Below are 13,981 nucleotides of genomic sequence, written 5' to 3' on the forward strand. Positions count from 1 at the left end.
ATTTATACTGTATAGAGTAATGGTGTGTGTGGTTGGGCTTTGATGAATAATACAGTCACAAAGCAATACTGATACCACAGCACAAATTGAACTACTGTTCCATAACATTCACACTCTTTCTACTACCTACTCTGTTTTTGAAAGATAAGCTTAGCGGATATATTCAGTCTCTTAATTATAGAACACGTATTTCTATTTCCCTTTAATTATTATTTTTGTCTTTATGCCTCTTTTATTCGTCGTACTTTAGTTTTTTAACCATGCTTTCTTTTTGGTCAAAATGTCTTCTAATTATCCTTCATATGTATGTTACACTCTCAACTGTCTCCTTTTCCCTGGCATCTCTTCCGATAGTGTGCAGCAGTGCTCCCGTAAACATGAAGGTGCAACACGTGAACGTAAGCGCCCTGGTGGTTCGCTGGGCACGTCCAGAGGTCATCTACCACCCACCGATCCTCCACTTTCTGGTGTCCTACAGCTGGACAGCTCACGATGACAGCTATGAGGAGACACACCTTACTGATGCAAAACACAAACTGGTGAGACTGTGGTTTGACAGATTACAAGGAGCAGATGACTGAGTAAAGGTATGAGGCATTGTAATAAATATACAGTAAGTAATAACACTGCCAATAAAATATTGTTAGATGTATGTGAGTGGCGTGATTGTAGTTTTGATCACCAGTTACTGTGCTAACTGCTCAGCGTATCTTTGAGCCATGACCAAACCCTGCCTCCGCATCCTACATGGGTCACCTGACCATTTGCCAGAGGCTGTCAAGGCTTCAAAAATTCTCCATGGGATCTTTTGGTGGTTGGCCCCATTTTAAACTGATGACTGTATTTTTCTACAAGTGCATAATCAAAGTAAATATTTGCTGAGTAATTTGTGGTCATGTGATGGTGTTAACCTACCTGTCTGACCTTCACTCTGTGGCTTTTACACATGGTCTAAACATAGCATCAGTCTCTCAAAATTGGGGTTTATAAATTAAAGAGTTCATGTTATGTAAAACTGAGTTTTAACTGCCTTTATACATATTTGGGTCCCAAGAGTGGCGGTCCATTCAACATAACTTATATGATACTGCACCATGACATTGCAGCAAGGCTGGGCAAAGATCCGCTATTTTCAAGCGACAGCCAGGCTAAACAGAAACACTATCATGTCAAAGCCAAAAGCTAAGGAGAGCTGTAGAAGACAATCTTGAACAAAATTATTGCCATGCAATTGACTAGCAACCAGTCCAGTGTGTGGTCTGCCTTTTGTCCAAAGTCAGGAATAGGCTCCAGCTCCCTGTGACCTTGAACATGGTAATCATTACAAGAAGTAGATGGATGGAAATACATACAATTGTTATCAAAGGTCAGGAGATAGGTTTGGGTGCTGGGATGACATTTGAAAGATGTGATGGAACTGAAAGCAGACATATTACGCAGCATTAAGGACTATTCCTAGACGGGGAGGGTGGTGATTGGAGCAGATTTCAGTGGGCATATTTAATGAAAGAAACTGAGGTGATTAGAAGGTTTGGTGTTAATTAAATGAATTTGGATGCACAGATTTTACAAAAAGGAAGGAAGTTACTCTAGTGAATACTTATTTCCAAAAAAGAGGAACACAGGATGACATACAAGTGCAGAGGTAGGGGGATTATAGTCCATGTAGGCCATGCAACCTGAGAGAGAGACTGTAAGGTGGTGACAGGAGAATGCCAAGCCAGACAATTTTTAATAGTAGGGTGTAAGATGACTACAGAGGTGAGACAAAAATAAGAGGGATGGTAGAACAGGTGATCAGATGGTGGATGTTAAGAAAGGAAGAATGTTGTGAGGAGTTGAGAAAAGCTCTTGGTTTTCTTGAGGAAATGACATGATTGGGTTGAAACAGCAACATTCGTTAAGGACACAGGTGGGAAGGTACTTGGTGTATCCTCTGGTTAGACAAAATATAACGACAGGACTTGGTGTGGAAAGAGAGATTCAGGAAAGTGTACAGAAAAACAAGTTGGTGAAGAAAAGATGGGATAGTAAGAGAACAGAAGAGAGCACAAGGAGAGGATACAAGAGCTGAAGAGGGAGGTGGCAAAGTCCAAACAAAGTTTATGATGACTTGTACAACAAGTTGGATACAAAGGAGGGTGAAAAATAAGTCCACAGATTTATGAGGCAGAAGTTGGGAAGGATTTGCAGCAGGTTAGGGTGATTAAAGACTGAGATGTACTGATAAGTAAGTAAAGGGTGCCGAGTAGATGGAAACACTACTTTGAGGAGAATGAGGAAAATGAAAGAGTGGAGGAGGGCAGAGGAGTAGCATACTGTGAAACACAAGGTAGGCCAGATTAAAAAGTTTGAAGTGAGGAAAACTCTGAGGAAGATAAAGAGAGGAAAGGCAGTTGGTCCTGATGACATTTCTATAGAGGTATAGAAGTGCCCAGCATTGATGGCAGTGTATTTTTTGTACAAGATTATTCAATATGATCAAAGAGAAAGAGATGTCTGAGCAGTGGAGAAAAAGTGCACTGGTGCCATTTTTTTTTTAAAGAACAATTGTGAAGTGCGAAGATGTAGCAACTACAGAGGAATTAAGTTGATGAGCCATGCAATAAACACATGGGAAAGAGTAGTAGAGGCCAGGTTGAGAGAAGAAGTGGAGATTTGTGAGCAACAGTACGGTTTCATGCCTAGAAGGAGCATCACAGATGCCATATTTGCCATGAAAATGAAGAAGAATAAGTACAGAGAAGCTCAGAAGGAACTGCATCGTGTCTTTGTGGATTTCAAATAGGACATGACAGAGTGCCAAGAGAGGAGCTGTGGAACTGTATGAGGAAATCTGAGGTGGCAGAGAAATATGTTGAACCAGCTCAAGGCATGTACGGGAACAGTCATACATTGGCGCGGTGTACTACTGCAGTGGCAGAGAACTTCAAAGTGGAGGTTGAACTGCATCAAGGATCAGATCTGAGCCCTTTCTTGTTTGCTCTGCTGACAGACAGGTTGACAGATTAGGTCAGACAGGAGTCTCCGTGGACTGACGTTTGCAAATGACAATGAAATGTAATCTGTGGGAAAAGTAGGGAGCAGGTGGAAGAGAACCAAGAGATGTGGAAGTATGCACTGGAGAAACGACAGGGAGACAGAGCTGGAGGTGACAAAACTGAAGATGCTGATATTCTCTTTGGGACTGACAACGATAGGCAGGATCATGAGCTCATGAGGTACAGCACAGACTGGAAGATTTGGAAATAAAGCTAGAGAGGCCCGATTGAGATGGTCTGCACATGTACATGGGAGGGATAAATCAGTGAAAGGATGCTGGATATTTAGCCACCCAGTAGGCAGCAAAGAGGAAGACAGTAGAGGAGATTTGTGGAAGTGGTTAGCAAAGACTTGCAGATAGCTTGAGTCAGAGCAGAAGATGTAGAGGACGGAGAGATGGAAAAGGATGATTCCCTGTGGTGACCCCTGAATAGGGTAAAGCTAAAAGGGAGAGATTATGCTTTTTTCACAATTTAAAAGTTCCCGAGGCATTTTACAATGTACAGTATGTGGCATGTCATCGACAAAATCCGCTAAAGATTAAGAATTAAATTCCATTTTTCACTCCCTATTCTCTTTCTTCCAAATATCAAGCTCTTTTAGGGGTTGGCCATTTCATGCAAGCATGGCTCGACATTAACTTTTTTGCTCACCAGCCACTGTGGCTATTGAGCACCGTAAGTGAGCTTTGTTTTGTGATCAATAACCAAGCCTCATTGTCACTTATTTGTGCACTTTAGTGGCTATTCTATGTCATTGCTTTTTGAAGTAAAGATTATCATCAGCAAAGCCACAGTGCCTCGAGGTCACCTGCATTACAGATGCCATAGTTTGCATAAAACTCAACTTGCCAAAGTGGCTCGTGGGAGAGGCAGTGTTACTAGCTGCTGAAATCCACTGGCATTTGGCTAGTTGGCCAGTGTTAACGTAAAACCCTGAATACAAGTGAGCCTGCTCTCAACCCGCCCCACATTTCTGTACTGCTGGGCCAATGGTTAGATTTCATTACATTGACAACCAATGGGATGGATCTCATACCCCGTATGCTCTAAGCAGCAAGTGTTCATGGCCTCTCGCTGCTCGCTTCTACGAGCAGAAGCAGGGCTGTGGTAACTAACTACATTTACTTCAGTAACTTTGTGGATAAATTGTATTTATCATGGTAGTTTTAATGCAACATACTATTTACCTGAGCATTTTTGTTAAGAGGAAACACTATGTTTACTCTGTTACATTGAAGATGGGCTTTATTTGCAACACTGTACTGCACATTACAGAGGACACCGTTTGGCTCGCTAACTTATTCCCGGTGTGCCACAATGCACACACGCACGCACCTCGCGTGTTCTCTTCCTCACACACCTACACCTCCCTGTCACATCTTGCCAGACAATGCACATAACAATGGTGTGTCCTCCCGATCCGCAAAAAAAAAAAAAAAAATATTGCCAGCACGTGATCTAACCAAGACTACCTATCGACTAGCTACCTGACTACCTATTGGGCACCCCTACTTTAAATTGTCCTTAGGTGTGAATGTGAGTGGGAATGGTTGTTTTTCTGAGGTTGTCTATACTGTATGTGACCTGCAATTGGCTGGTGACCAGTCCAGAGCGTACCCTGCCTCTTACCCGAAGTCAGCTAGGATAGGCTCCAGCACACACACGACCCTAATGAGAATAAGTGGTAAAGAAAAATGGATGGATGGATGGATGGAAATTCATCCACTATTTAAAAAGTAAATAAATCAGAAGTTACCAGTTACTAAGTATTTTATTTTTATTTTTTTCACTGAATGCTTTAGTTCAAGCAATTATTTGGCAGACTACTTTTCTACTTGAATCATATTATTCTACAGTCACAATACTTTTACTTGAGTACAATTTCTGGCTACTCTTCCCATCCCTCGCCATGAGTGTGAAAAAAGTGAGTGTGGTTAGCTTAAAGACAAAGAAAGAGCTTGGACACATTGCCAAACACAAACAGCCCCTCTCCTGCACCCCCACACGCCCTTTTCTTCACTGAGCCATCAAGTACAGTAAGTGTTTACGTTAAACTAATGATGTTTTAGCCCTAATCTGCATTCATCAACACTTCATGTAGACTCCAAACCAACGGCTGCTCAATTATACTTGTCAATTAATGTAGTGCATGACATTGTCAATCACAAATACCCCCCCACCCTCACATCATTGCTATAACATTATTAATTGAATGCGGCGGCACGGTGGTAGACTGGTTAGCACATCTGTCTCACAGTTCTGCGGACCGGGGTTCAAATCCCAGCCCCGCCTGTGTGGAATTTGCATGTTCTCCCCGTGCCTGCGTGTGTTTTCTCTGGGTCCTCCGGTTTCCTCCCACATCCCAAAAACATGCATGGTAGGTTCATTGAAGACTCGAAATTGCCCGTAGGTGTGAATGTGAGTGCGAATGGTTGTTTGTTTAAATGTGCCATGCGATTGGCTGGCGACCAGTTCAGGGTGTACCGCGCCTCTTGCCTGAAGATAGCTGGGATAGGCTCCAGCCCGCCCACGACCCTAGTGAGGATAAGTGGTACAGAAAATGGATGTATGGATGGATAATTGAATGCTGGTAACACTGTTAGCTAATGCTAATCTGTTTTGAACAATGCAGGTGCTTACTTTTGGCTTTGACATGATAGTGCTTTGGCAGTTGTGTCAAAGTGGTTCTTTTGCTCTGAAATTTTGGACAGCCTAGCTGAGCATATCATTGGCTGGAACTCGGTGTAATGTTCATTAATTTAGCCCCACTTTTAGGCAACAGAACGGTTGCTCACAGACACATTTTCGGAAATGGGTAGATAACTATGGATTTTCATGGTTGTCTAATTTCACACTTGGACAGGCACTCCAAAGACCCAACTATTTGTATACAAGACAGCCTTCAGTCCATATATTTTCTATCGTGCTTATCCTCTTGAGAATCGTCTGTGAGCACGAGCCTATCCCTGCTAACTTTGGGCAAATGGCAAACTACACCCTGGACAGGTTTGCCGGTCAGTTGTCAGGCAAATACAGACAACCATTCACTCTCACATGAGTGGGAACTGAACACACAGTGTCTACACTGAAGTCAGGCGAACGTAACACTACACCATCAGTGACTATACAGGACATTAAAAAGTAAGATTTCTATAACGTTTCCCCTTTAACTTAAAAGTTTGGAATACCCCAATGCAGACACACATCAAAAATAACATTACAAGAAAGTGGGTATAATATTGACTAGAGTAGATTCTTAGCTGTTAAACATTTATTTCCTTTCAGCTGATTCAATGGTATGAAATATTTGAAAATCATTGTGGGCATCATTTGCACCAAATGTGTGTGCATAATGCACTAAATGATTTGAATTCTTCTAGAATTAGCATTTGTCACTCCACATACACCCATTTGCTGAAATTCTATAATGTGGTTTATTGGCTCAGTTATCATTTAGTATACCAATGAGATTCAGAAGAACAATGAACACTTTAAATTACACACACACACACTGCTCTGATGTGATGCCCAGCTCTCCGTGTCTCATTACACTATTGCACATGCACATGCACATCTAAGATGGATTTTATCTGAGAAATTCATTCATTTAGGTTGAGTCAGGTTCTACTTGGTGAGTCAAGGATTCAGCTTCTTCTTCATCTTGTCTTGAACCCTTGCTTATTAATCATGGTTATCACTCTTAAGAGTGTGCACTAGACATTTAATAAAGACACATGCACAGGCACAAAGAGAAATATGCAGCCCCAGCCCCATAAAAAGCAATTTTCAAACTGGGACACAATCATACTGTCGCATTGATGCCGGCGAACAGTGTTATCATACCTTTAACTGTTGTAACACTGCCTGAAGTTAAGACAGACTTTAAAAACACCATTATTTGATAAAATACCACATTGAACCAAAACATTTTGATGAAAACAAACAAACAAACAATAAATCAATAAGTTCCAGAGTCAGTGTCTCATTGTTGCACTCTGGATTGAGCTACTACTATTGAGCGGGGAAACCACATGTAGATGCAGCATGTTAGGATGCTCTCAGTGGAGTCTTGGTAAAATGACACAAGCAGTTTCTGTGCGAGGTCATTGTTCCTGAGAGTCCTCAGGAAATACACTCTCTGCTGTGCCTTTTTGATGAGAACTCTGGTGTTAGCATTCCAGGTCACGTCATCCTCGATGTGCGTGTCCAGGAACCGGAAGTTGGAGCCCCTTTCCAACCAGTCCGCACCAATGAAGAGAGGCAGAATGACTACTGTATTTTCACGACCATAAGGCGCACCGTATCTAAAGGCACAGTCTCAGTTACGGGGTCCATTTCTGTATTTAACAGATACATAAGGCGCACCGTATTATTGGGCGCAGGCATGGTAAAACATACGCTAGCTTAAAACATACAGTAGCATGCATGCACGCTAAAACAATGTTTTTAAAAAGGCAGCGGGAGCAAAACTGAGTTTGGTTGTACTCTTATTGAAGTATTTAACAATGTACACACGTTATTTTTTGATCAATCCTCATCCACAAATCCATCAAAGTCCTCATCTTCTGTATCCGAAATGAACAGATGAGCAAGTTCTGAATCAAACACGCTAGGTTCCCTCTCGTACTCGTCGGAGTCAGTCTCGTTGCCATGCGGCTTGATGTCGGCTTTTATGAAAGCTCGAACAACAGTGCAAGCAGACACGTTAGCCCAATCATCCACAATCCATTCACAAATTGTGGTGTAACTCGCCCGGTGCTGCCTCCTAGTCTTAGTAAAGTTGTGTTCGCTTTTAATTTGTCATCCCTCGCTCCCACGCCGTTCGCAACTTCACTTTGAACGCCCTGTTTACACGGATGTCCAGCGGTTCGTCAAGCCCCCGGAATGATGGCAATCGCCGAGTTATTGTACTCAGTCGAATGGTGACTGTAGAGATGCTTCTCCCGGCTTTGCTCATTAATCCATTGCTCGAGTTGGTCTTCCAACTCGGGCCACTTCGCCTTGTTTCCGCGGAAACTCAGCTCCGTCTTCTTGACTTGGCGACGCTCGTTTTCCTGCTTCCTCCACTTGCGAACCCTGCATTCATTAATCTTGAATTCTCTCGCAGTTGCTCGATTCCCATGTTCCTCCGCATAACTAATAGCTTGCAGTTTAAACTGTGCTTCGTAAGCGTGTCTCTTCGTAGCTGCCATTTTCGGGGGTCCTTAGCCAAACCGATGCACATACCAGAACTATATACCTACTGGGGGCGTGTCTTTAGCGTCCTCTGTCACGCGCACCCTTCCCCCTTTACGTCCGCATGCTGTCCTCAAGTCACGTCCGCCTTCCTCTATATAAGCAGCGCGTCGGCAGGAAATGCTCCCAGTCAGTCAAGCGGAGCGCTCATTAAAGTCACACAACAGCATTTACAGATTTTGGAACTCGGTGCACACATAAGGAGTGCCGCATTATAAGGCGCCCCGTCCATTTTGGAGAAAATTTAAGACTTTTAAGTGTCTTGATTCCAAAGACATCATCTGGGAGGATAGGCAGTTGGTGCGCATATCTTGTAGGTTTTGTTTTCAACGTGTCATCGCCAACTACTGTTCTGGCAGGCATCTACAGGTATCCACCCATCTATCCATCCATGGATCCATCAATACATTTTCTAGCACTTATTCAGTTCAGGGTGACAGGAGAGCTGGAGCCTATCCTAGCTGGCTTTGAGCAAGAGGCGGGTACACCACACAATTGATTGCCAGTCAATCTCAAGGCACATAAATGCAAACAGCCATCCACACTAATGTTCACATCCATGGGCAGTTCAGAGTTTCCTTTTAACCTAGTACGTTTTTGAATTTTTTTCCATCCATCCATTTTTCAACACTGCTTATCCTCGTTAGGGTCACGGGGCGCTGGAGCCTACCCCAGCTGACTTCGGGCGAAAGGCGGACTACACCCTGAACTGATCGCCAGTCAGTCACGGGGCACACATAGACACAGACAACCATTCACACTCACATTCACACCGTCACCGAGTGGGAACTGAACCCACACTGCCCGCAAAAAAGTCAGGCGAGTGTACCACTACACCATCAGTGACCCCAGCTTAATCAAAATAAAAGTGGATAAAATAAAGAAATTAAGAGGGAAAAGATTACCACTAAACAACTGAACAACTACATTAATTATGTGCATTACACTCACACAAAACAGGATGCCCCATGAGTTCCATGAAAATGTTCTCATCAGGAGACAGAAAGAGCTATAAGACAAGGTGGAAGAGTAGACTGGATGCTTCATTCCCTAACATTGCGGTCTGTTCAACTCACAGAATACTAATGCTAAGCTGGAGGCGATACAACACTGCCAGTCTGTGCAAAAAGCATGACCTTGGGCCAGTGGCTCAATGGGAAAACTGTGAAAAGGCTGCAAAAAGAGAGATCAGAGTGCCCCCTAGCTTTCAGAAAATGGACCAACTGTGATGAAGGATGAGCAAATGAGGTGTTTCACCCTCCCATCATTACCTCAAGAGACTATACCTTTCTCTGAAACCTGCCCATTACCTCTGTCATTTCTTTCTGCCTTCCCATTCTCTCCTTCCCTTTTATTCTGGGACATATCAGGTACTCGCTTGCCTTGGAAATCCCGTTCTCTTCCATTCTCTCACCCATGACCACCCCCACCCACCACACAGCCCTCTTGATAGGAGGAAAAAGGGGAACTACATTCTAGAGTAATGGGAGAACTGTCATTAGTCACAAAGTGAGGGTGGAGAAAATACAGAAAGAGCATACTGATGGAGCATGCCGACATTGCTGTAATAAGAGAAAAGCTTTCTATAATTATTTTATTGCATTGTGGCCATCTGGTATTCAGTACTTCACGGATATGTGAACTGTGTTTTCAGGAAAAAAAACATCATGGGTTTGTTAAGTGAATGTTGATTCAAAGAGACTAGAAAAGGAAGTCATCCTATAGCCTTCAACAGATGTGTGTCATATAGAGTACAATATATGAAATGAGTCAATGAAATGAAAAGTAAGAGAAGGCATAAATCCAGTTAAGCACATCATCTTTTGTGTTCTTTAAAAGATGAAAGCCACAGCACAAATACATTAGGATTGCAGGGTAATTTTCATCTGAAAGAAATTGAATGTCACCCAACACGTACAATATTTATATAGCAGTAGCCCAACAGCATTTTACTTATTATAATTTTTACTTATTTAAAGTGTAAAAAAATGAAAAACTCAAGCTTGAACTGAAGTATGAGACAAGGAATAGTGATCTTGACTTACTAAACTAACCAGAACTTGACGCTGCCAATCTTGTTTATTGTCTGTCGGGAACCCAAAAGTAATTAGGCTCCATTTACTTATCCACAGTGTAGTCATTCGGCCAAAACAATAAAACAAAATCTAATGATAGACTAAGACCTTTGGACGGTGTGGTATATGAACCCAAAAGTCATATTTAGTTTAAACGTTAACCAATAAAAAAACAACACGTAATGATTTCTGTTGAAAACAATCCATCAGATCTTAATAGAAAGCCACTGACTCACTCAACCTTTGTCTCCCCTCTGAATGAGTTAAGTGCGAAAATGCAGCATGAGTGTCAAGAGTAAAACCTGACAAAGCAGTGCCATCGCCTTATTTGAGGTTATTTGTTGCACGTCTATTTATTATATACACATTTTTTTCTGCACAGGCCTTTGTGGTAATGCCCACAATGATGGTAATGATGGTATGATGATGTATGAAGTGTAAATGAGATGGATGTTAACTCACATCTAACATGAAAACATATATTTACCCACATACACCATCAAAAAGAACATGTGGGCTCATTTTCACAATGGCAACACATTCATTGCTCCGATATGATATGTCTGTACATGGGCATGTTCAAAAGTGGAACCAAATTGTGCTGCCAAGGAGATATTTTTTTTTCTTAGTCTGAAATTCTATTTCAGCATGATAAATTAAATCAAGATTTAATTAAATCAACATTTATGTTGGCAAAGTATATTGCACAATTGAATGAAATGTACTAAAAGCTGTAAATCCTGCTGTCCACAGGGGCGTAATAGACCAATCTTTTCACTTGCATTGACACTGTTGTTGTTCCTCTGACGGTTTTTCTGTCCCCCAAGTCATATTCCATTGGAGGTCTTTTCAATATCATAAAAAAAACAACAACAAAAAATCTCACATTTATAAATTACATCTTCATGAAAGGTGTCATTGCAGTTCAGCACAACTAAAAACTGCAACTACAATAATTTCACTACACTTCCTCAAGTGGTAGTGTATCATGCAATAAATTGAACATAATGTTGGCTGATAAGTGTAAATATAGTAAATGTGTGGCCCTTCATAGGGCAAGGAACCATAATTCGAAACTTAATCTTAAATTGATATGGATGCCACATGCCCCAAAGTACAAGGCAGTACAGTCCTTTGATTTGTCCCAGCCAATCAGAAAATAAAGGTATTGATACGTCATAACTAAGTACAAGAAAATGTATTATACTGCAATATATTTTTTTGTTATAAAACCATTTCACTTTTTTTCATAAATAAATTGTGTACTTGTTGTAAAAATAAGCAATGGCTATCCGAATGGGTGGTGTGCAGGTTGTGATGAAATAAAGGTGGTCTCCAGACCAACAGTCAAAATTTGGTTTGTGTTTCTGTCATATAGGAGGCTGTCATCTCACATGTCTCACCGGATGTGCTTTACCTTTTTCGGGTTCAGGCTGTCTGCACCAATGACATGCGCAGTGATTTCAGTCAGAGCATGCTCTTCAGAGGTAACACGCGTACACGAACGACCACAACCTTTGTCAAAATTATCTTCTGTGTCATGGGCCTCAACACATTTGTGAAAACCGCAGAGATGGAGATTTGTACATTTCTTTTATACAGTACATAAACTCACAAAATTATTTATACTCAACTCAGGTGATTCATGCAAACATTATGGAAGGAAAAGTAAGAAAATAGCAGGAATGTAAATCCATTGAAGAGAGAACACTGCCTGATTACTGTAGATATGGATAGCATTGTTTGAAATCAATACGAATGTATCTTTCTGACTAATGCGCATACAATTCAAACTGATGTCTTCCAGTCATGCGCTTCAGTTTTTTTAATGAAATGACATATAATTGTTCTACCTTTGTTTAACAATGGATCCTTTCGTTTGGTCCCTGTGTTTCAGCAAACACCACTAGGATCTTTGAGGGAACACGGATCGTGAAAACCGGAATGGTAAGGGATGCAAGGATGAAGGGTTGCGTGCCTGTTTGGATCATGAGAACACAAAGAAATTCTATGTGTATAGACAAGTAAACCTTTTTTATTTTCCTTTATGTAATGGGTGGCACAATGGTTAGCACATCTGCCACACAGCAAGAAGGTTCTAGGTTCAAATGTTGGCTCTGACCTCTCTGCATGGATTTGCATATTCTCTTCTGGTTTGGGTTTATTTCGGGTACTCCTGTTTCCTCCCACAGTCAAAAAATATTTGTGTTGGGTTAATTGGAGACTCTAAATTGACGATAAACCTGAATATGAGGGTGATTGGATGTCCGTTGAGAGTACTGTCTGTATATGTGCCCTGTGATTGATTGGCAGAGTCCAGGGTTTACCTTGCCTCTTGCCCTAAAACAGTTGGGATATGCTCCAGCTCACTCATGACTCTGAACAGGATTAGCAGTAGAATATAAATTAGATTTATGAGATATGTACATCGTTACATACAGAATAAACAAGGGGAGAATATATACTGGGGAAATGAGATAAAGTGCTCCATTATGAGTTACTTTATTCTTAATTACATAAACACCCAAGGTTATCATTTTTTTCTGTTCACTTTCATTTTGATATGTATTTGTGAACATGGACTGTCATGGTGTTTAAGCTAACAATGTTTAGTATTTATTACATCATGTAATTATTTTTTTCCACTTGGCATCCATTTCATCCTGGAAAGGATGTCTTTCTCTCCAACGCAAGATAGGATAGGATAGGATAGGATAGGATAGGACAGGATAGGATAAAATAGGATAGGATAGGATAGGATAGGATAGGATAGGATAGGATAGGATAGGATAGGATAGTCCTCTGTAGTCATCCTCCCACGAAGCCCACCGCCTGCCCGCCTGCCCAGTGGAAGAGCATTTAATTGTTCTGCCTGTCACAAAATGCCGTTGGCATAGACAGACAAACAAAGTTATATTTCTGATTAATAAAAATTATGAAACTAATTACAACACAAAATATACAAGGCGAAAGTAATAAGAGTCAACATATACCGAACCAAACCTAAAACCGTTACCACAAAACTGAGGTACAAACCGAACCGTGGTTTACATGTCGTGCAGTGTTTATGTTTATAAATGTGTTTATAAATGCCTGAAATTTCTACTTTCATAACTCAAAATACTACTGTATGTGAAAAAATAGAAGTAATGACCACCAGTGACCAGATGAATTCACAAAGTAAGGAAATACATTTTACATGTAGAACTCTTAGAGGGTATCACTTCTTGCAGAAGCACATAGTAATTTTTTTACCCCAATGCTGAGTTGCTATAATTATATACTGTAAGCTTTATTCTTGATATTACATTTTTAGCTGATGATTTGAAATTATTTTGTATCAAAAGTATAGTGTATTATTCCAAGGAGAGTAAAATTGGCTTGATGATAATTATCACATCCCCATCTTCAATTGGTCATAGAACACTTGTTGGGGTTCTTGTCAAGGGCGTATCTGCCGTGGTAGGTAAAACGCAAGGATGCAGGCTAGGCAAGGCAAGAGTCCAAGTCCAAAAATCTTGGCTTACTCAGCTGGTCAACTGAGTAAACAAAGAAAGCAAAGAGGACAGTCTCACCACCACAGACAATGGACAACATGACGCAACATAGGCCAAAGGTCAAAGGTCA

The 13,981-nt window shown here is 41.2% G+C and overlaps 1 protein-coding gene across 4 annotated transcripts in view; it reads left to right on the forward strand.

Moving 5' to 3' along the window:
* Nucleotides 1-13,981, forward strand: part of LOC133483561 (receptor-type tyrosine-protein phosphatase gamma-like) — a 499,015-nt gene that overhangs the window by 379,878 nt on the left and 105,156 nt on the right. For all 4 annotated transcript variants that reach the window (XM_061784954.1, XM_061784955.1, XM_061784956.1 and 1 more), the window contains exons 9-11: nucleotides 355-539; nucleotides 11,733-11,841; nucleotides 12,252-12,301. In XM_061784954.1, the coding sequence (XP_061640938.1) occupies nucleotides 355-539; nucleotides 11,733-11,841; nucleotides 12,252-12,301 (344 nt within the window). The remainder of the gene's footprint in view (nucleotides 1-354; nucleotides 540-11,732; nucleotides 11,842-12,251; nucleotides 12,302-13,981) is intronic.

This window comes from Phyllopteryx taeniolatus, chromosome 9 (genome assembly GCF_024500385.1).
Source record: "Phyllopteryx taeniolatus isolate TA_2022b chromosome 9, UOR_Ptae_1.2, whole genome shotgun sequence".
In the NCBI taxonomy this organism is placed as follows: domain Eukaryota; kingdom Metazoa; phylum Chordata; class Actinopteri; order Syngnathiformes; family Syngnathidae; genus Phyllopteryx; species Phyllopteryx taeniolatus.